Genomic DNA, 23064 nt, shown 5'->3' on the forward strand with positions numbered 1-23064 from the left:
AATATGGTACAGAGTGTAGCTGAGCAACGATCATAACATCTGCTCCAGTGCAAAGTGAGATAAATACATCGGCTGCTCTTTCTCGGATCTGCTGCTCCCACACTGCTCCAGTTACGCTGGCACAGCAGTGAGGAAAGGTGTGCTGATGAGCAAAGAGCCCCTAAGACCCAGCTGAAATCCAAAGAGCCCACCCTATGGGTCACTTTATATATATTTATTCAGTCCTTCCTTCCACTTGCATCCTCTCATTGATTATTAGCTTTGATTTTACATCTATCTTGTACTTTCTAGGGGAGCAAAACCACAGTCATTTACAGCACTGTGGGTTCAGGTCATGCTGGAGGTAGACATTCCCATGAGACTGCGACGTTCCATCTATGTCTCCTTCTCCCTACATTACTATTGCACCTCATGTACATATTTGCTTGCTCCTTTGGTAGACATCCATCTCATTAATCTCTCCCCTGGCTTCTTATCCATGAGACTTGACCTCTTCCTTAATTCACCTGCACTGCTACAGGAATTAGACACCTCATTGTTTCTTTATAATATAGCTTAATCCTACAAATTATCTGTCCTTTGGGCAAAGGTCACCTCGCTGTTGTCACTGCTGTTCAGTGATGATCAGAAGTAGCTCGGTATGAGCTTGTTATTCCCATCATCTGCTGCTGTCCTTGGTGACTGTGTCCCATCAAGGGGACATATCCAGCCTTCTTTCAGCTAGAAAGCTTTCCACCAAGAATATGTTCTCTGCATCATGAACAGATGGATTCAAAACCCCGTGCAATCAAGGCACCAGTAGAGTTTTGCATTAAAATAGTGATAAATGAGAATGGTACGGAAAGCTCATCAGCTGCACCATTATCTGGTCATGCATTGCTCTGGTCTGTGTAAATGACATCGATTTAGTATCAAAATTTCTATGACAGAGACTGGGGCCCAGCTAGAGTGGCCTTAAATTCTCTAAATGAGTGGAAAAGCCTTTCTTAGATGAAAATGAGAAATCTTAAGTGTATCAAAGATAGGACAAGAAAAAGCAAATCTGGGGTGACTGTAAAATGCCTTGTGCTCTTCTGGTTGGGCCAGCAGTCCTGATCAGTCCTGACTAAAACAGTCCTGCCTACATAGAAGGAGAGGTTGCCGGAGCGGGTCTGCAGAGCAGTCAGGTGCAGGGTCAGTGCGACCTCATCATCTCCATGGTCCTCATGTTCAGCACATTTTCACCCACAGCTCAGGCTCTCCTCTCACCTATAGGCACAGAGGCCATGCTGCTCTGCACACCTTCCACTCAATTATTTAAAATTCAGTTGCTATGGTTCTACTCAAGGCGATCAGTTTAAAGAAAATGCAGATGGCCTCTGGTTTTGAGTTCCCGCTGCGCTTTGGTTAATTTGGTATGTAAAGGTATTAGGTTAATTAAATGCCATGTGTTGCATGGGGACTGACTGCATTTGTGGATTAATAAGTACACGAGTGTGTTCTGTGCTGTAAGTCCTCAAGCTGGCAGAGGGTTATTTCACTAAGAAAGGAAGGTAATGGGGAGAAGTCATGGGGAAATGAAGAGGTTTCCTGTTAATGCTGCAGTCGTTTTTCAAGAGCGGGTCATTGCAGTGCCCTTCATGTCTCTGACCCAGTATCACCCCTCACTGGAGAGACTGGAAGAATTTCAGTGAAGAGAGGCAAAGTTGTTCAGTTGGCTTTGAGACTCCTGCAGTGCTGGTCATATGGAGGGAGTATGGTAGCTGGCCAGTGGAGGATCATGGCAGGCGCATGGAAGTTTTTCTGCTAGGAGAAGTTCTTTACCAAGAGCCATATTGTGAATCAGGTGAGAGGGTGTCCTGCAAGCAGCAGGCATGGTCACGCTGGAGGTCTAAAGCAAGCTGTCCACAGCTCTCTGGCATTCATGGTGGAATACACGTAGAAAGCAGACAGAGAGACAAATACTACTGCAAGGTTTTGGAGATGTTGAAGAGGAAGAAAGTTGTTTTCGTTCAGCCATGCCCTGAGGTGGTGGAAGATCAGGAGAGAGACCAGGGCAAATGGACACTACTCCGCAACGTCAACCAGGCCCTGAAGCCCACGACCATTTTAGCGGTAAGATAGGGGGTCCCACACTCCGAGCATGGCTGGAAGCTTTCAGGCTAATTTGAAATTGGTCTCACTCTTTGTTGGGATCCTTATACTGCTTGTGTGAGCTTCTCCCACCTTCTTCACTAGTCTTTGCTCAACCCCCAGCACTGCAGTTCCCCTGTGGTGCAACCTTCTTGCTTTTTGCATTTGGAAGCTCCTCCTAAAGATCCTCTTCATGACTCGTGTTGATCTGTGTGTGTGTGTGCACCCATCGTGGTGTTTCCTCCTTTTGCACCCCTGTGTGGTTGTCACTGCCTATAGCTTGTGAGGTCCTGAGGGTCTGCCCCAGAACGTTTGGAAGGGCACTAGCACCCAGCAGCTGCGTTGAGGAGGAACAGCTGGACCATGCTGATGCTGCAAAGTGGCTGGTGGTTTTCTCACTTCTCCAGTACTCTGTTGTGCATGTTAGAAAATAAACTACATCAGTCTAGGCATGAGGCAGGTTATGCAACTTATAAGCCAGCCTGCCCAAGCTGTCAAATGCATGAATCACCCCGATTTTCCCTGAAATCCCCAATATTTCTGCTGCTTTTTGGGCTGATCCAAAGGCGATTGTATCAGCGGAAGGAGTGTGACTGACTTCCACGGCTTTGATATCAAATTGATTAAAGTCAAGGGAGGAAATAGGTCAGCATTCTTAATAAGTGATGTTATTTTTTAACCTCCCAGACCTTTCTGAGCTTACCAGCTTAGCCCATCCCATAAGACTTGCTTTTTTCAACAGTATTAAGAACTGCACTTTAATGTGTTTAGAAAGAGCATTTTGAGAGGATGAGCACTCTGTGCATTAGGCAGGCACAGCACAGGAGTCCTCTTAGCGCTAGTACAGTATCAATTTACCTCGGGTAGAGCAGGCTGCCTTTTTATCTCAGCTGTGTGGTAATAGAACATATGAAGCAGGCTGCTTTTACAGCTGTTGAAAACTAGAGATTTTTTAAAAAAACTAGCATTACATTTCTTGTTTTCTTGATTGAGAGCAATTTTTAACAGTTGCTGAGGTGTCAAGAAGGGCTTTCTGTTGAGCAGAACTCTTCTCTTGCTGACACCTTGATTAAGTTACCCACCCTGTGCATGAATTTGCTCAGCTTTGCAGCAAAGGTAACAGTGCTGAACACTCTGAAATGCTTTAAGAGTCTGGGATCAAAGGATCTAAGAAATAAATATTAATATAGTTGGATTCATAATGTATCTATGCTTGACTTACTGTATTCATTAGCTGTTTCTGGTTGGGTTTTGTTTTTTTTTTTCCTTTTTTCCTTTTTAACTGAGTTATGAGATGTGAAGGTAAGGCAGTTAATGGGAAAAAGGTCTGAATAGTATATTTTTATGAGCAGGGTAAAGATACTTGCAACAGTGCTGTAGCGCAACCCTCTGAGGAAAAGAAAACCCCAGCTAGGGGCTGCATTTGAAGCTCCATGGAAGCAGGATGACTTTGTTAATATCCTGGGTGAAACCTAGCAAGCAGCTGCCAAGGGTGGAGTCTTCCAAAAAATGGCTGGGGACTCCTCGTGTGCAGTGTTTCTCCACGTGCGAGTCTCTGGATGTAGCTTTACATCCCTGCGACACTCACAGCTTAATACCGCTCGCAGTCCTGGTGTGCGATGACTTGGATGATGGAGGTTTCATCATGGTTTATATTGCTAGATGTCTCCCGGCCCCTCCACCTGGAGTGGAGCTGAAGGTTGTTCAGCAGCTCGTTGGGTCAAACCAAATCTATAAGCACTTTGTCCACAGAAATGGTCGATAGTGGATGCTCAGGAGAGGGGTTATATCAGAGCACATGCAAAGTGATCCCTCCTATTTTTCACTTTCCCTTCTCCCAGCAGTTTTTCCGTAATTCCAAAGGCAAGTAATGCATTTGCATTGTGCTTAACAGGTACAAGTGGAGCTGGCCCCCAGAAATGTGGTGTTAGGTGGGGCTGCAAGTTCACAACATTAAACTCAGCTGCATGAAAAAGTACATTTACTTGCTTGATGCAAACATACCTGACAAAAATTTAACTAGATGGCTCCCAGTTTTAGCACCATTTCATGTCGAGAATAGGGGTAGGAAATAATTCTGCTGTGTTCCAAACAGTGTAGGTCTGCTTGGGAGTTTAGTTTGGGGTTCTTTGGGGTTTTTCTTTTGTACTGAGGAAAACAGCTTCTTTAAAAGCCTTTTTGCATTCAGGTAATTTAATATCCACAGAGCTGATGAGCAGATAGTCCCTGCCCAGCAGGACTGACAGAGGTCTATAGGATCACCAGCAACATGGAGTGAGTGGATAGGGGTCAACTGCTTGCTGTGTCTTTCCAAAACAAAACCACAGAGGTCTCAAATGAAAGAGGTAAAACATTTGAAACATGCAAAAGGACATTTTCATGCTATTTGTAGCTAAATAGCTTTTCATGCTATTTGTAACTAAATAGTTTTTCATGCTATTTGTAGCTAAACTCTTCCTTTGAGGTTATGGATGCTAAAACTTTGCACAGCTTCAGGAAGCAACTGGACATGCTCACAGTAGAAAAAACCCACTGAGAAGTATTAAATGCAAAAAGCCCACCTAGAAATTGCTGTAGCTGGAAGACCCCCTGAAGAAGTACATATATCAACCTCTTTGGTATGTTCTTAACCCTTCTTTAGTCATTCCTTTTCACCAGTCCCCAAGGTAGGGCAATATATATTTTATAGTGGTTATTTGCAAGGAAAGGATGTGCCACAAGCCTCCAGACAAAGCTTTCCAGACCTCAAAACTGTCTCCTAAGCATCGACTTTCTAGCTTTGTATATTGCACAGATGGAAACCTCTGCCTGAGTGGGCTTTTCTGCTCTGCCACCTGCTTGCTGCTGGATTCAGTGTGTGGCCAACAACCACTCATAAGTTCATGGCACGAAGACATGGTGCAGTGGGTGCCTGCTATGTGGAGCATGCCCTGCTGCTATCACCTTGCAGGGTGTTTCCTGAGCAGCTGTGAAAAAGGGATGGTTTGTGGTTTGCAAAGTAATTGATTTGATTCATACCAATGATTTGGATACAAAACATGAGCAACTTGTATCCCAAGGGATGCTGAACCTTCTGCAGCCCTGAGTGTAACTGTCCTCTCTTCCGTTCCAGGGGGATTATGTGTGGATGGACCTGAAAACCGGACGGGAATTCGATGTCCCCATTGGAGCAGTGGTTAAACTGTGTGACTCTGGACAGATCCAGGTTGTGGATGATGAAGGCAATGTACGTACAAAGGGTTGTGATGACCCTTCTTCAGCTCTACGGCCTGGCTAGACCAGGCTTTGTCACGGACTTCTCCTATGTCCTTGGGAATCAGCTGTGCCATAGGTTTCTATTTGAATGTGTCCCTACTTTTGTGGCTGTACTGGGAGTGAAAGGTTGAGAAGCTTCTTGAGCACAATGGTAATAGAAGCCTCCAAAATACATTTAGATAGTGCTTTGGGCAAACCCACCCTGACCTGCTTCTGTTATCCAGTCTTTCCTGACCTCCTACAGGATGTCCCAAAAAATGGTTCCCCTTCAGGTTCCCACCTCTGCTTCTGGCTGTTTCACAGTAACACCTCTATCACAAGCAGAGCATGACCTGAGCAGGTTCTCTATCATTTTTTTTCCCCCCAGGCTGAGATAATTATGATTGCCGTCATTCCCTTCAAGGATGGTAGAAAGAGATTTGGTTTAGCAGGGTCCTTGTATCCAGTTTCTAGTGGCTTTTGAAACCCTTTAGAAGTGATCAGTCTAAGCAACATTGTCAATAAAAGTTGCCAACCCTACGCATCCCTCTCCTTTTCTAAGTCATCTTTTCTCTGCTGAACAGTATTTTGTGGCAGAGGGTTAACCAGTGATGTGAAAACACAGTTGTGTGAAGGGAAGAACAAATCTGCTGTTTTGTAAAAACTCCCCTCGTGCTGGATGTCCACACTGCCCTGGATGATACTCCTGCCAGGATGACTCGTGTCTCATGTCTCTTTGCTGCTCCACTAAACCAAAAGATCTTTTCCTTCTGCTATGAATATTTCAAATTAGTCGCTGCCATGCACCAGGAATAGAAGCTGTGGCCCATGGTGCTAATGCTCTCCCCATGTATTTTCCTCCTCCTGGTCCTTCTGCCTGGGGTGGGCTGTTTCTGTCTCATCCCAGTGGTACTTCATGTGACTTACCTTTCTCTGCCCTCGCTCTCTCCCCAGGAACACTGGATTTCCCCACAGAATGCCAGCCACATCAAACCCATGCACCCCACCTCCATCCATGGGGTGGAGGACATGATCCGCCTGGGTGACCTGAACGAGGCAGGAATCCTCAGGAATCTGCTGATCCGCTATCGGGAGCACCTCATCTATGTGAGTGTCCTCCCCACCTCCACCTCTTGCTCTGCATTTCACCCTCCTCTATCCTCAGCTCTGGGGAACCCACATAGGGGAAACCCTGATTGAACTGAGCATCTGGGTTTCTACCTTCACCTGGACCAAAGGGGTGGGGAGCTTCTGCACTATGGAGGACACACTACAGAGTTTATGGATGCCTCAGTGAAAGACCCCATGAGTTAGGTAATGAGCAAAGTCCATGTCACCTCACTGTGTAGCCCTTGTAGAAGTTTTGGGAACGTGCCTGAGCTTTCTGCACGCACAATAACCAGTTCAACCCAAGCCATGTGTGTGTTGTAGTAATCCTAAAGCAAAAGCCTTGGACAACTGCGTGCTGGATGTGGCCCTTCTGCCTTCTCCCTCTGAACCACTAACTCATTCAGCCCAAGTGAGTGAAGGCAACAATTGCTGGAGGTGCAACAGTGGAGGAAGGATGAGGAGGTGCCTGCATGAAATATGCATGGGAACAATGAAGTGAGGAATTCCCAGAACAGCTCTAAAATACCTTCCCCACCTGTGTTTATGACTTATTAGCTCTGGGTTGACTGGGGTCCCAGCAGCTGATCTCTGGGGGGAGCAGTATCCTGCCTTGGCTCAGCTCAGTCATGTCATGCCCAGTGGACCCCGTGCAGCCCCTTGCCAACCCAACAAGACATTCAGAAATTGAGGGTTTTACAAGGAGACAGCCAGAACTGCATCTTTTTTTTTGCAATAACATTGCAAAGGCCACCTCCCCAGCAGGACAAGAGTCAGCACCCAAGTCTGTGCACTGGTTTTATCAGTGTGCTATATGCTGGGTGGTCTGGTGCACATTCTTAGGTAGAAGTGCAGAGCATGTGTGTGTTTGCCACTAGCTAATGTATTCAAACAGCCTATGCAAATGTGGAAAATCTGTATTGCTTTCAAATCCTACAGTTTTCAGGCACTCAGGTAAGTGCCTGCTGTGCCTTTGAAGGCCTTTTCAAAGCCACCTGGTACTCTAATTTTTAAAAGGCTCTAGAGACTACTAGATTTTCAGGGCAGAGGGAATTGCAGTGCAGTCCAACTTCCCAGGTAGCAGAAGCTAACAGACCATACCCAGGATTTTATCTGTGAAGTCTGCTGGTTTCTGCTTGATGTCCAGTGCATTTTGATAGGATGGTTTTGGGTTAGAGCTGGGCAGTGGTGACCACACCACTCTGTTACGCAGGCTGTTCATATGGTTGACAGCTCCCTGCCCCCAACCCTGGAAGATAGCCTTCTCTTCTTTCAGAGATGGAGTTCAATCCTAGAGGAAGGCAACCTGGCTGCTGAAAAGGCACCCATACATCCCCAAAACTCGGAGGAGAATAGAGACCCCCAAATTCCTCTCTCATTCAGACGCCTTATTATTTATACATGATGGCTATGTCCCCTGTACTGTCAGTTTAGAGAAATAGGCATGACCTGAAAACTATTCACACATTAGATGAACTGAGTTACTCCCTGGAGCTTCAGGGAGCCACAGCCATTTATAAGGATAAACTAGCAAAAGTTAGCCACCCAAATTCATGCTTGAGGTGGTGTCTCCATGTGCACTAAGCACCCGTGGCTGTCACCAGGGATACAAATACAACCAACAGAGCCAACACTGCCTTTCAGCTGGGCAAACATAGGTGCCTGTTGGATGAGGTGACTGCTTTAGAGCTGGCTGAAGCTTGGGTATCATAGAAGAGTTTGTTGTGGAAGGAAAGTTCAGGTTGGAGGTCAACAGTCCAACCTCCTCCAGCTTAGAGCATGTCCATCTTCAAGGCTAGATGTAGTAGTCATGCAGATAACTAAATTCAAGCAACCTGAATGCCAACCAAGTACAGATAGCACAATATTTGTAGCTGATTGGATCATTCAGGGAACATGTACTTATCCATGGAGCATTCCCCCTTTTCCTTCTGTTTGTGGGCACCTCACAGTGGTACCAAGTGGATTCCTGCAGCTCTCCTTTGCTCTCTGAGAAAGTTGGGATCATGTTGGATATGTTTTCAGTGGTGTCCATGTTTCTCTCCTGGGGTCTCTATGTCATCAGGCAAGCACTCATTGCCTCACTAAGTGAACAGAGGTCCTCAGGTAAGATTTCACCTGTGCAGTATCAGATTGCCTGTGAATATACCCAGCTTTTTCACGAAAGCTCTGCCTCTGAGCTCCCTCACCAAGCTATTCACAGGCATCCAGGGGGATTATGAACACAAACGAGCACTGGGCAGAGCATTGTTTGGCAGCATCGTACTAATAAGGGCTAATGCAAAGCCCAGCTTCTAACCTGGAGGTGAACGTGGGTGGTGATTTGGGCTGAAGTGACTCAGCAACCATGTGGTTTCTCTACAAGTTATTCGGGTCTGATGGTGACAGTGCTGTGTGTCCTACAGAGCTACTGCATAAGCGATGGTCACATTGCACAAAGGGATTTGCATCACAGAGCTTCCAGGTTACTGTGCCTTAATTTCTCCATACCACTAACGGCTTTCGCATGCCAGCCCATGATCCTGGGCACAATGCAGCCATTACAGCCATCTCAAAATCAGAATGACACTCTCAAAGTGACATAGAGCGCATAGCTTGATGGAGTGGCACCTAAACCACCTCTGTCTACATGTGTGTTGTTGGAGGCTCAGGTACTCAACTTTAGAGCTCATGTTTTAAGAGCGGTGGCACTAAGAGGAGTATATTTGTGTCAAAGTTGGTAAATATTAGTGGTAGTTTTTCAGACCTGAGGTACCGCATGGATACCATGTGGTTAGGGAACACCCAGTCTCTGAAAGCTTTATTTTCTGTGGTATAATATGCTCTGCCTTAAAGGTAGTGAAGCTCAGTGTGACTTTACCTTCACTGCTTGGAAGGATTTCTGAGCCTGCTGAGTAAAGGGTGACTTTCTCCATAGGACTTCAGTCCCTCTTGTCTCCTCATCTCCTTAGCTTTGTGGAGAGTTTAATTCTGCTCTAATAAAATATAATTTTCTTTTTTCTCCTCCCTCATATTTTACTCGTAAGACAAACTGCGGTGGGAGGGTAAGTATGACTCTCGGCACTGTCATTTGCAATCGCTGTCATGCCTTCCACTGGATCACTTGTTTCTATTCACCATTGTGGCATTCTCATTTACTTTGCACCATCATTGCTGCTGCTTCACAAATGCACCAAAAGCATCAGCCACTTTGTCACAGAGCTTGACCCTCATGGTGAAGTTGTGACACCTTCCCAGAGCTGGAAAGTCCCCAACCCGTGAATGTGGTCAAAGCTGTAAGTACTTCTCAATAATGACCTCAACTTGAAGGAGAGAAACTTCTGCAGCAAAATAATAAAAACTTCAACAAGGGTTTGTGGCCCATGGTTTGTCTTGCATGGACTAAGAGAAACTATGCTGAATAGTAAGAGTGTCTGGTGGGGAGTTTGGACTCGTGAGTAAGGTTAAATCTGTTTATCTGGAGACAAAACCAATGCCTGCTGCTGCTCCCGAAGGGCTGCCAAAATGCAGTAGTATTTGGTAGAGCTTTGACCCCATAAAAATCCAGATGAAGTCAGCTGTGGTGTTCTGGGTAGCAAGGGAAGCAAGCTCAGAAAGGATTTGTTTGGGGCTAATTAAAATGTAGGTCATGTAGGCAGTAATGAATTTTCTCTGAGATGTGGTTCCTGTGGCCAGCTACGGCAGAGCCTCTGACTATCAGGAAAGCTTTATTTCCCCAAGGCAGAAGGGCTTTGCCCTCACCCATCAATAGAAACCCCAGAGACAGTATTTCCTTGGAGGTGCCCTTTGGCCCCTCATCAGCAAAGCGGACAAGGTTTTGCATTCCGTCAGCTGCAAGAATTGGGCAAATGGTATTTATCAACTAGGAATGACCTACAAAACCAGGCAATAGTACAAGAGTTTGTGCTGACAAAGTATTTTGTGGATCACAAGGGAAGGGTCAGTGAGAGCATCCACAAAGCATTCCTGCAACTAATGGTTAACTGCTTTAAAGGTCTGGCTGGCTGCGTTCAGGACAGGGCAGACCAGTGTGACTGAAATGCAGGGATTTCAGAGATCTCTGCAAAGAGTTGGCCTTTTTGGAGAAAGGCACAAGAAAGATCAGAAATGTCCCTAAAATCAACCTGGTAGTAAGTATGAAGAGGAAAACAGTCTTCCAAGTATCTTGCTCAGGACTGGAAGGAGTTTGGGGATGCTTTGAGAATCTTGGTGACACAAACCCATTCAGAAATTGAGCTCATTCCTTCTCCTAAGCACTGAGCTTAGCTGCTCTGTCCCTGTTGAAGGCTGCTCTGGGACTTCTCGGCTCCCTTTTTTCAATGCCACCTTCCTCTAACATCCAGTCTACATGCTTTCACAGCCAATTTCTATCCTTTGGATTTCTGACAACTTTCTTCTTGAGCTTAAAGAACTTTTTTTCCTTTACTGGCACGTAACCCCCTGTTACAGGGAAGGCTATTGTGTCCTTTGTCAGTTATCACTGTAAAGTCAAACCTCACTGGGGACTGAGCAGAAAGTTGCTCCCTGGTGTTGGCCATGAAGCTAGAAAGTGAGAAGTCCTTAAGGTCTTTCAGCATCCCTACTATAGCACACAGTTGCCACCTACTGGCTGCCTTTCAGGAAGCCTGAGCTGGTGGCAAGTGTTGTGTAGCTGTTGTCAAACAAATGATCTCGCTCTACTCAAGCCCTTTCCATCAAGATTGAGGAATGCTGGGCCTGGTGGGAGAAATTCAGCCTAGGGCTTCCATCTCCAAGTCTCCCTTTCCACTCCTCTCACCAGCAGTGTTAGGTTTCTTGCTGCCCACACAAATGAGAAAGTGAGGAGATGAAGACACAGACTCCTGAATCCAACCAGAAGACCTTTTATTAGTCCAAAACCCACGCTTATGTATCTTTGTTCGTTGTTCACGTGCAACATACTAAAATATCATTGGTTAATCAATAATGTTCACACACTTCTTGGCTACATATAATTGGTTAATTACTAAGCTACAACGCACTGAACTTCTTGCATTTTTTTTCTCTCTTCTTTCTTATCTCTGTCAGTTTCATGTTCAATCGCGCATCCACTCCAGCCTTGCTTCATATCCCATTTTTCTTCCAGGCATTCAGCCAACCTTATCTTACTTTCTTTCTTCTTCAGCCTTCAAGGTCCTTCACAGGCATTGTGGCCTCCAGCACTTGCTGTAAAGCTCTCTACAAACAGCTCAGACTTGTTCTCTAAATCAGCCAGTTTGTAATATGCACAAGAAGAGGAGCAGCTAGCAGAGCACGGAGAGATTTTCTTCTCAGTTTGCAAGCATTCTTGCCCATGCCATTTTGCTGCTTCATGGCAAAGGCTTATTGTTGTTTTTAGGCCACACAATTAATTATTTTTATGTTTAAATGATTTTTTTTTCCTTTTCTGAAAAGGCTATATAGACAGCAGTGGGACAGTTTCACAGCTGGTCCCACCAGAGAAGAAAAGTGAGATTAATCTTGCAACTTTAGCTGCCAAAAGTTAACCTAGAGAGGGTGACTTGGCTCCTTTGAAGTCATGGAGTGAAAGCAGCCTTCACCTTATGCCCTTTGGGTGGCCTGAGGTGGAGCCGTGTCACTTGCTATAGACACTAACAAAAGTTAGCTGAAGTCGGCAGAGACCCTCATTCTCTGCCTTGAGCTTGGGATGTGGCCAAACCTTCTAACATCAGAGCTGCACCTGAGTAAGGTCATGAGCTCTTCGATGAGAGGTTTGAGAGAAATGTCTCCTGGAAGGGCAGAAATGAAACAGCAAGGCACTACAAGGGGATTTTCTGCCCAAGGCTCAGAGCAGCTCTGCTCATTTGAGTGCCACAGAGAGCATGGGGTGGACCAAAATTTCCAAAATTTCAGAAGTAGTTGAGAGGGGGTGTGTCAGGACTTGGTGGGCCATATCCATGTGCACAGGACAGGGTTTGAACTGCAGCGTGGAGAAGTTTGGTTAGGCAGAGATGGTAGAGAAGAAAGTATTGCAGAGGGAGGCTTAGCAGCTCTGTTGTGGATTTATAAAAACAGGTTAGACAGACATCTGTCAGGAATGCTTTGGATCCAGCTGGCCCTGCTTTGAGAAATGGCAACAGTCTTCAGATTTCTTTCATCTCTGGTTTCTCATAATTTGTGCAACGCAATAGGTATGTGTGGATATGTGTTGGCTCTTATTTGCAAATATAAGCTTGACTTGAAACTCTGAATCTTAACTGAGTAGCATCTAAAATATGAATTAAGGCTTGAATTCATGCTGTGCATGAGCAGGGCTGAGTATGAATTGATTTAGATAGCTTGGGACCTCTGTTCCAGTTTTGCTCCAGGCTCCATCCTGCAAGCATCTTTGACTTGACCATCATCTTTCATCCAGCTTTTGAAAAGCCTTGATTTTTCTGGCATCCACACTCCATCCAAGCTGCCAAAGCCTCTCAGCTCTATCTCACTGTCCCCATAAACCTTCATGTGCTTCTCCTCCAGACATACACTGGCTCAATACTGGTGGCAGTAAACCCCTACCAGCTCCTACCCATCTACTCACCTGAGCAGATACGCCTGTACACCAACAAAAAGATTGGTGAGATGCCACCACACATCTTCGCAATTGCGGACAACTGCTACTTCAACATGCAGCGCAACAACAAGGACCAGTGTTGTATCATAAGGTGAGTTTGTGAATTTCCAAATGGGCCATATCCTGAAAATGAATGCTGAGCACCTTCAGCGTTGGTTGAGAGGGAACAGCTTATCAAATAGACTCGGCAATCTGAATGATCTATTAGATCTTCCATCCACATATTCCCAGTGCAGAGGTGGTCTCTGTGGTCACTGTTCCTAGTAAAGATGTTTTATCGCTCCTTTGATACTTACCCTACAACCCAATAGATCTCATGTTACCTTTAACCTTCCCTTTTAAATTTAAACTCAATACTCCTATAGACATCAAAGATGCAAAGATCTATATGTTCTGCACAAGGAAGGGCAAGGGACAAGCTTGATCACTGGACCTGTTGTTCACATTGCTGAACTGGTGTCTCCGTGCATGGCTCTGCTCCGGACTGATCAACCTTGGGCACCAAGAAATCCCTGGTCACAGTTATGGGTATAGTTCATTCCTGTATCTGTCCCAAAGGGTGATATGATCCAGATTTGGTTCCCTGAGTCCTCCAACACGATCCTGTCAAGTTCTGAGCCCTCAGACAGTCTTTGTGCTTTCAAGACACCACTTTTCTCCGAGGCCTGCCTACCCTAAGTTTTGTTGCATAAAAACATAACTTGGGAGCATCCCATGCACAGTATTTCAGGTACATGGGACTAAAATGCCATGCAATAATGATCACTTTGCAGCACTAAAGAAGCATCAGAGGAGAGTCATGGCCAGGCATGATGCAGTGTGACAGTAGTCAGCCAGCCCTCAGAAGTGAGGCAATTTGGCCATGGAACCAGGGCTGGTTACTGAACACCAGGAAGGTCCATTTCAATTACTTATATTGGCTCTCTCATATATCAGGCTGTAGACTCACACTGAAAGATGTCTGCCCAGCTCTTCCTCTCATACCATCACAAGGTAACAACAGTTATCTTCCAGTGGAGAGAAAGCTTTGAGGAGTAACTCTTGCCTCCTGCCCCACGATCTTCTCCTCTCCTACCTGCCCATTGGTAGGGCAAGCCTAGGGGACCTGTGAAAGTGTCTTTCTGCCACTTAAAAGGCAGTATTTCAGTCTGCTTTGTGGTGCATTTTGGTGGTGAAGATGCCCCAGGGGACCAGCTAGCCCCTGGATCATAGGGTCATGGTCTGGTGTCCACAGCTGGAAAAACACTGTCTGAAAGTTCTTCATGACCTTCTCACTGCTGATTGAATGATGGTATTTGCTGGAAAGACCCAAACCCAAGCAACAGGTTGGGCCAAATGGGCTGTAAAACAAATCTGGATCTTGCCTGGAAGCTGTCTGGTAGTGTGCCCTACCATTTGTCCTACAACCAGTTCTCAGGATGCTGGAAACCCATTCATATTGGCCTCACCCTACCTATGCTCACAGAAGAGGCACAGAGACAGCAGTCCTTTTGGAGACAGAGAGAGGGACCCAGGCAGGGATGCAGCAGGCTTTCACTGACCTCGGTTCCTGTTGTCTTTGCAGCGGTGAATCCGGAGCAGGGAAGACAGAGAGCACAAAACTGATTCTGCAGTTCCTGGCGGCGATCAGCGGTCAGCACTCCTGGATTGAGCAACAGGTCCTGGAGGCAAATCCCATCTTGGAAGGTGAGGCCCTCAGATAATGGAAGCATTTTTTTGTTGGGGAAAAAAAAAACACATCAGATTCAGGAACCCCAAAATATGGGCAAATGTAAGTTACTTTTGTTGCATTTTGAGTTTCAAAAGTGACAAAATAAAAAAAAAATCAGAAGCAATGATATAAACATTTGTTAAAAAGAATATTCATTTTCTTTCCACCTGAATTTACTTTTCGCAAGACTAATAATCATTGATTTGGGGCCTCAAATTTTCCATTAATATTTTTGACCACTATTGCTGAAAGTGAAGCATTTCAGCTGACCTGAATTTTTTTCCCAATTGTTTTATTTACTTAAAATTGAAAATACTGGGTTTTCCACTTAAATCAGTACTTTTCCCAAAAAATTTCAAAACAGAAACCTGAATTTTACCTAATTCTCTGTGTAGTCTGTGATTTCAAAAATGCTGATCACCAAATACACAAAGCTCTTTTGAAAAATCTCCCCACCTCTTCCAGTGCTGGAATTATAACTGTATACAGAGCACCCATATCCTGTAAATGCTGCATTCAGCTACCTAGATTTTTGTTTTATTTGACCACAGCTGCAAAAATCCTATTCTTTGCTGGTTCAGCAGAACATGAGATTAATTTGACCTGAGCTTCACAGACCAAACACCTTGTGCTAGCAACACACAATAGCAAACCCCACCTTTTCCTTCCAAGATCAGTGAATGGCAACAGAATGTAGAATAAGAAATAAAGGCAGTTCAAGGAATAACCAGATAACGATAATCAGCTTGTGGCCTCAGTAGGTTTCAGTTATGGCATGAAGGACACAACAAGGTTCTCAGGGCACCTCAGGGCTGCCTGACCACTGGCATTGCACAGCATCATGGTGCATGGCATGCACTCAGGGCGGTTTTGAACACACTGCATCACTGCTAGGGTTGAAGGGAAGAGATTTGCAAATGCAAATACATTTTAAAGATCTCCATCACCTGCCAGCAATCCTGGAGCATAAATTCCAGGGCATGTTGGCCATGGTGCTCATGCCAGCAGTCCGCACCCACACAGAGGACAGACATGGGTATCTGTGTCCGCACAGTCTGTTTGCAGGGAGAAGTCTTCTGCTGAGGGTTGGGTTAGTCCTCTATATTTCACTGAAGAGCCAGCTCTTTCCTTTCCCTCTCAGTCACCAAATCACTCACCAGCAGCTCTGTCATTTCCTGCATAGCGTCACCTTGCACGCTGCGGCATCCTCCTGCCAGCCTTGCTCAGCCCACTTGTATTTCATCGGCTGCTGCCAAAATCCTGCTGTCCTAGCCCTTCTTCCTGGATAAGGTCACCCCATCCTCATGGCTCTTTCTCTGTGATCCTCTCTGCATTTCCGAGGACAGCCATCTGCAATATATCCTGTTTCCCCACACTGAGACGGAATTGAGCCAGCCAGCCTTAAGGGAAAGGCTTTGGGGCTGCTTTTGACCCCCTCAGCCTCACTCTTCTAGGTTTTTTTTTTTGCCCATGAAACCAGATCCATGACCCTCTCTGCATCAGGTCCTCTCCAACCCGCTGTGATTCCTCCCTGCAGCTTTCGGGAATGCAAAGACCATCCGTAATGACAACTCCAGCCGATTCGGGAAGTACATTGACATCCACTTCAACAAAAGGGGAGCCATCGAGGGGGCGAAGATTGAGCAGTACCTGCTAGAGAAGTCCCGGGTCTGCAGGCAGGTAAGGTGATGCACCTGCAAGGTGTGGGAGCTGGCAGTGCCCCGGTCGACCTTTGCAGTGCTGTTGTCCTCGCAGAGCTGACACGTGCTCTTCTACTGCAGGCCCAGGATGAGAGGAATTACCACGTGTTTTATTGCATGCTGAGAGGCATGACGATGGAGCAGAAGAAGAAGCTGGGTCTTGGGAAAGCCACGGACTACAACTACCTTGCGATGGTGAGAGCGCAGCGAAGCAGAGGTTCAGTGGGGCGATGCAGTGAGAGCTTGTCAGCAAGGCAGAAAGAAGAGAGCGGTGCTTTCTCTGCAGCCAAGAGCTGCTTTGCTGCTTGTGACCTTCCTGAGTCTTAGCCACAGGGCTTGTGGGACTTGTTTGTCCCACCACCACAAGCTTCACAGCCGTAGTGCAAACCCCTAGCCCCTGTGTATAGACTGGGTTATTTTCACTCTTCCTGTGGGGCAGGGCAGAGGCTTGGATGCTTTTGGTGTTTGGTGCCCAGACCACTTGTTTGGAAATAACCAAGGTGTTAGATATGACCCAATGCTCTTGCAGCAGCGACAGACAGGGAGGAGTGCGTGGCTGGGTGGCGCGTTCTCAGCAGCACACAGTGCCAGGCTGTCTCTGCTCCACATGCCTGACTGAGCCAGTGATCTCCAGCCCCACTCCCTACGTACCAGCATGGCAATCCAGAGGAGCTGGTAGAAGCAGGTGTAATTTAGGCTGGCCCGTCACCAGCAAGATGGGACCCAGCTTTCTATCTGGATGAGTGGAAGCCTCTGGCACATTTCCTTCTCAGTCTTTATCCCCATCTCAGGGAGCTTTTTCTCCTCTGCTGACTACAGCCAGGCACAGGGTAGCTGGGGACAGCAGGGTAAGTGCAGGTCACAGGGCTGAGCACTAAATCATAGTATACACCGAAGGGCAGAGCCAGATCCACAGGTTCAAAATCTTCTTTTGCTCATCCATCCTGTGAACAAAAATGTCTACTGATTTAGGATGTCTACTGATGTAGGGGCAAGCCCTGCACAGGTTAGAGTTATACCCAGGTGCTCTCGGCTTTGGCCCACGCACTGTGTGACCTCTTTGCCTCCCCAGGGTAACTGCACAACCTGCGATGGCAGAGATGATAGCAAGGAGTACGCCAATATCCGCTCTGCAATGAAGGTCCTTATGTTCACCGACACGGAGAACTGGGAGATCTCCAAGCTGCTGGCTGCCATCCTGCACATGGGGAACCTGCAGTACGAAGGTAAAAAGGACCAGATATGGGGATGGGGTCCAGCACACCTCTGCTCTTTATTCTGCATGGTGAGAGGGAGCCAAGCTCAGGGACGGAGGGCTGTGTCCAGACCACCTGCCATGGTGCCATGCCAGGGACTCAGGTGCTCATTGTGGCATGTCAGAAAGGGTGAATAAGTCTACCTGCGCACCCTGCAGGGCTGCCAGACTCCAGTATCCCCAGCGACATCCACCTTTTCTGAATGTAGGGAGGATGAATACGGCCACAGGCCATTCAGTAGACTCAGGTTCTGCAAGGAGAGACTAATGGAGTGTTTGACGAGTGCCTGTGTGGTTGGACATGCCTTTGTAAACCGCCCTGCTGCCAGAAATGGCACAGTGATTTACAAAGCCTCTTTGGAAGTCAGAAAGCTAGAAACATTTTTACCCCACCAGTCATTTAGGGTGTCTGGCAGAGCAGCGTACAGGTCCTTTGCAGCCAGCAGCAGGACTCCAGGTGCTGCATGAGCTTTTCTCTCCCTTCTGATGGGTAGATTTTGACTGGCCATCACACCGAGGTGGTGGACTAGGACCCTTTCCCTCACCCCGTCCACCTTCTGCAGAGCCACATCCCTTGCTGATGGCTTTCCTCCTGCTTTCTTCCCCCAGCTCGGACCTATGACAACCTGGATGCCTGCGAGGTTGTTCAGTCTGCGTCGCTAATCACTGCAGCATCATTGCTGGAGGTCAGTGGCTCTGCGGTGCTGCTGTTCCCTTTCTGGCTTGTTCCCATATTTGTAGTATTGTGGCAAAGCTTCCTCCGAGCCAGGCTCTCCTTGCACCACCAGCTCTAGGAGGCTGAAGAGACCTGGGTAAGCCATACTTTGCCCTGTACTGGCTGCATGAAGGTGGATGTCTCCATCTGAGCTGGGTATCTGAGCTTCCCCTCATATAAGTGGAGAGAAACAGAACCTTTGGTGGCAAGTCATCCTAAAAAAGGCATCCAAAAAGCTCAGTCCCTAAAAAACGAGTGTTTCTCTCATTGGGTTCATTGCAGTAGCTGAGACAGAGATGTCACTTACACTGTGTGTATCTGAAGTGAGGTGAGGTTGCCCACACCCAAACCATCCATACAGTGCTTTGAGCATCCTTCAGTGGCCTCCCCAGCAGGTAACAGCGCTCCCTCAAGGGACACCATCTCATCTCCATAGGCACCGCTGGTCCCAGAGTATGATCCACAGCTGTCTGCAGGCTGGTTTTGTGTACTTTAGGGGGTGGACATTTCCCTGGCTTGATCTCAGAAGTATGAAAAGGGGTCAAGGGGATGCAAAGCTACATTCATGCTGGTAGGATACAGCTTTGCAGGCTTTGCTTTGTCATCTGCTCTCCCCATGCCTCATTAGCATCTGACATTAAGTCACAAAGACAATTTCCATGGTAAAACACTGTATAAAAGTGTTAACTACTCTCTGAAAGTACCTGTGACATCATTTGAGATATTTGCCCTGTATAGCTGAGAAAAGTCAGTTACCACCAGCCATGGGGGGCTGCGCTGTTCCTCTCTGGCCACGCACGTTCAGGCCAGGCCGTTCTAAGAACACCTTGTGTTTTATAAGGTCAGCAGCAGTGTTTGGTGGTGTCTCTGCCAGGTTGACCCTCAGGACGTGATGAACTGCCTTACCAGCCGGACTATAATCACCAGGGGTGAGACTGTCTCCACCCCTCTCAGCATGGAACAAGCGCTGGATGTGAGGGACGCTTTTGTAAAGGCAAGTCTTTGGGCATTCCCTTCTGCTCCTGTCGATAAATAGAAGAAATCCGCTACTTTTGAGCCCAGGGCGTCCAGTGCCCAGGAGAAGTGTCTCACTCGGTGCCCACATGAGCTCAGATAAGCAGATGGCCTTGAAACTGTGTTGTCATTGGGATGGACGCAGAGCTGAGATGGAAGGAGAAGGTTAGATAGCCTGGCCTTCAGGGGATTTGAAATCTGGGCTTGAGACTGTCTATACTCAAAGGTGACCTATGGAAGGGGCCAGCCTTCTGAGATGACTTCACCTCAACTTCAGGAAAACATCCCAGCTTAAGCCCCAGGGTTAGATCCCCAGCTGCTATAAATCAGAGCAGCACTACCAACACCTGTAACACCCACACCTGAATTGCAGGATTTGGGCATGTCTGCAGCAATAAATAAAGCTGAATTTCACAGTAGCAGGAACAGAGCAGTTCAGCAGCCATCAGAGCACTTAAAGCATTACCTGAGGCTTTGGGGTGATGGAGGTTGATGGGGTGGGTCTGCATCATTGCTGTGCTGTTTGCGGCCCCACGTAAGGTTGCAAAACAAGCATCAGTGGCATGCTTTGGCCAGCTTGGTCTCCCTGCTCTATCTGTGGGGAACCGGTAGATCAAGCTAGCTGGTATGATACCTAACTAGTTTGCAAATCCAGGCAGTGACTACTCTAGTGGTGATGGGTGTTTGAATCAGGCTCCCCTCCTGGTAGCACTGCTGTAACTTATACAAAAGAAATTAATAATGCTGTAAAACATGGAGTTCTGGAACTGCTGAAGCAGCAGTAGCTGCTTCATTAAATCAGCAGATTGTTCAGCTGGTGCCACAACATTTAAGTCAGCACCTTGCCCAGGCGAGATGTCCTTGGCTTGTGTCATATGACTCTGCTGATCTGCAGAAAGAGATGTTTAGAAACCAAGAAAAGGACTGTCTGGCTTTACAGCAAGCCTATAGATCCAAAATTTAGGAATATCCAAAGCTGGGATTTTGCTTTCAATTGTCTTTTATCCAGGCTTTCAGGTCCATTTTCTTTGATCTACATAACAGCTGCTGAAGCTTTAAACTATGCCAAGAGTCTGGCATAGATGTTGCCGAGTGTGTCCTCAGGGACTGTCCAGTTGCTGGCCATGCTTTAGGGAAGCCTGTGCCATCGTGAATGAAGTGGTGCTGTGGACTAGCAGGGCGACCTGCTAACCTGTCTCAGTGACCTCCATGTTTGGGACATTGCAGGGAATTTATGGGCGGCTTTTTGTGTGGATCGTGGAGAAGATCAATGCTGCAATTTACAGACCTCCTTCCCAGGAACTGAAAAGTATCAGGAGATCCATCGGCCTCCTTGACATCTTTGGCTTTGAGAACTTCACTGTCAACAGGTATGGAGCCTGCAAAAGGACAACCAGATCTTAACATCCCTTCACCAGCCCAAGCTCAAGGTCTTGCAGTCCTTTCACTTCTCCTGAGGTGAACAGGACTGGGCCAAGTCTTTTTCTGTATGAGAGATTATCAGAGCTAATCATTTTTATGTGGGAGCAGACAAATTTCCTGAACTTTTTGGTTTAAGCTACACACTTATAATGGCTATTAACATTTTTGGAGAGAGAAACTGGTTATCTGAACCGATAAGGAAATTCTCAGCCAACAGCAACCTTACTGAGTGGTTGATGTGGTCTGAGAGTATTGCTTCAAGCATGGAGAAAGATAGACCATGGTGGATCTAAAGTGGCCTTTCCTTGACCTTCCCTCCACAGTTTTGAGCAGCTTTGCATTAACTTTGCAAATGAAAACCTGCAGCAATTCTTCGTGCGCCACGTCTTCAAACTAGAGCAGGAGGAGTACAACCTGGAGAACATCAACTGGCAGCACATTGAGTTCACAGATAACCAGGATGCCTTGGACATGATTGCCATCAAGCCCATGAACATCATCTCCCTCATTGACGAGGAGAGCAAGTTCCCCAAGGTGTGTTTTGGGCTCAGCCCTGCTGCCAGTGACTCTCTGGTTTTTACCCCCTTTGCACTTGCATGCTGGCACCCTGTGAGAGGTCTGATCAGCCCCAAACACACATTCATCTGTGGGTTGCCAATGCATAGCTTTTATTGCTCTGTCACATTTTCTTCCATGAGTATCACAACCAAAATTAAAACAAGTTAGCATTTCTGCTGGAAGGACATGCCTGCAAGAGGCTCGAGAATAGCCTTTGAAAAAGTTTAAGAGAAAATAACATTATATATACTCCCTTTGGAGCACTATGTTGAATATAGCACAATATACTAGTGATATTTAATCAATTTCTTTAATTTCTGCACTTGAGATACCCCTTCCAACACTTCACAAAATAAATACACATTGTCACCCAAGACAAAAAAGAAATGCACTATTGATTGGAAAATTATTTCAGTTGGACAAACCCTGGTTTAACATCAGATCTTTTCCTGCATAGGGTACAGATGCCACCATGTTACACAAGCTGAACTCCCAGCACAAGCTTAACACCAACTATATTCCTCCAAAGAATAACTACGAAACCCAATTTGGCATCAACCACTTTGCTGGAATTGTTTACTACGAAACAAAAGGTATGGGGCAGCTCCAGTGGCACTGCAGTTGTGAGGGGATGCTCGGGGGAAGGTGATCTGCTGCTGCATTGGAGCAGAGCAGGACTGTGCTCCTTTCCTGGATGCAATGACTTGGCCCTTCAGTGGTGTGTATGAGCTGCAGTTTGGTGCTTTTCCGTTTGTGTGTGCCCATGACAGAATTGCAGTGCTTTGCACGACATGCATCTTTGATCCAGTCTCAAGATGCACCTCTTTCTTCCTTCTCTTGGTCTCCCTTTCTCTGCCCACTCATCACTCCCACTACCTCCCCAAGAACAGCCAGTATTCCAGCAATCCAGCGGCTGCTTGTAGAGCACATACTGCCCATGTTGCACTGTGTCATCTCTCTATTGTCCCATTATTTTTCTAGGTTTCTTGGAGAAAAACAGGGACACGCTGCATGGAGACATCATTCAGCTGGTGCATTCCTCAAAAAACAAATTCATCAAGCAGATCTTCCAAGCAGATGTGGCAATGGTAATGCAGGCGGGAGAAGACCTTTATTCACAAGAAGGGGTGTTCTTGGGGAGGAGTGGAAGATTTGTAAGAGTCATATTGCTCTGATGCTGTTTGGGGTGTTTCAGACCTGTTAGTGTGAGCCAGCCATCAGAAAGCATTAATGCAGAGTCACAGGTACACCCATGCTCACGCCCCCAGTTCACTGCATTCAGCTCGTCAAATATTATTTTGCACTGTGATTGCTCCTGTCTTGTGCAGGGTGGGAGCGATAAGGTTTGTGTTTGTAGAAATCCAAGAGAGAGCTAGCCCCTTGAGCTGAATAGTCCAGATCTGTGTATAATAGAGTGAGAAGTGAAAACCAAATACCTGTAGACCAGAGCAGAACGAATGGACAATCCAGCTGGCCCTTAAGCACAGCAGCAGGACTGGGAGGGACCACCCAACAGTCTTGTTTGGCTGTAAAGACAGCAGAGAGAGGGGACACCAGTTGCACAAGCTGAACTTCAAAGTTCCCCTTTCCACATCCCAGTCCTCCAGGAGCATATGTGCTTACTCCATGCTCAGTGTGGGAGAAGATCATGTGTGCTGAAGC

At 46.7% G+C, this 23064-nt stretch overlaps 1 protein-coding gene across 5 annotated transcripts in view; it reads left to right on the plus strand.

Annotated features, from left to right (window-relative positions):
* The window catches only part of MYO7A (myosin VIIA), a 108106-nt gene that overhangs the window by 36570 nt on the left and 48472 nt on the right, over positions 1-23064 (plus strand). For 3 of the 5 annotated variants that reach the window (XM_055702178.1, XM_055702177.1, XM_055702181.1), the window contains exons 3-16: positions 5225-5338; positions 6301-6453; positions 9480-9497; positions 12934-13118; positions 14592-14713; positions 16276-16418; positions 16520-16633; positions 17511-17664; positions 18303-18379; positions 19283-19402; positions 20650-20792; positions 21168-21378; positions 21860-21995; positions 22384-22490. In XM_055702178.1, coding sequence (XP_055558153.1) covers positions 5225-5338; positions 6301-6453; positions 9480-9497; positions 12934-13118; positions 14592-14713; positions 16276-16418; positions 16520-16633; positions 17511-17664; positions 18303-18379; positions 19283-19402; positions 20650-20792; positions 21168-21378; positions 21860-21995; positions 22384-22490 — 1797 coding nt within the window. The remainder of the gene's footprint in view (positions 1-5224; positions 5339-6300; positions 6454-9479; positions 9498-12933; positions 13119-14591; positions 14714-16275; positions 16419-16519; positions 16634-17510; positions 17665-18302; positions 18380-19282; positions 19403-20649; positions 20793-21167; positions 21379-21859; positions 21996-22383; positions 22491-23064) is intronic. The other 2 variants (XM_055702180.1, XM_055702182.1) reach the window with 1 other exon arrangement.

The sequence above is a fragment of the Falco cherrug genome, chromosome 2, assembly GCF_023634085.1.
Source record: "Falco cherrug isolate bFalChe1 chromosome 2, bFalChe1.pri, whole genome shotgun sequence".
NCBI classification, from domain to species: Eukaryota; Metazoa; Chordata; class Aves; order Falconiformes; family Falconidae; genus Falco; species Falco cherrug.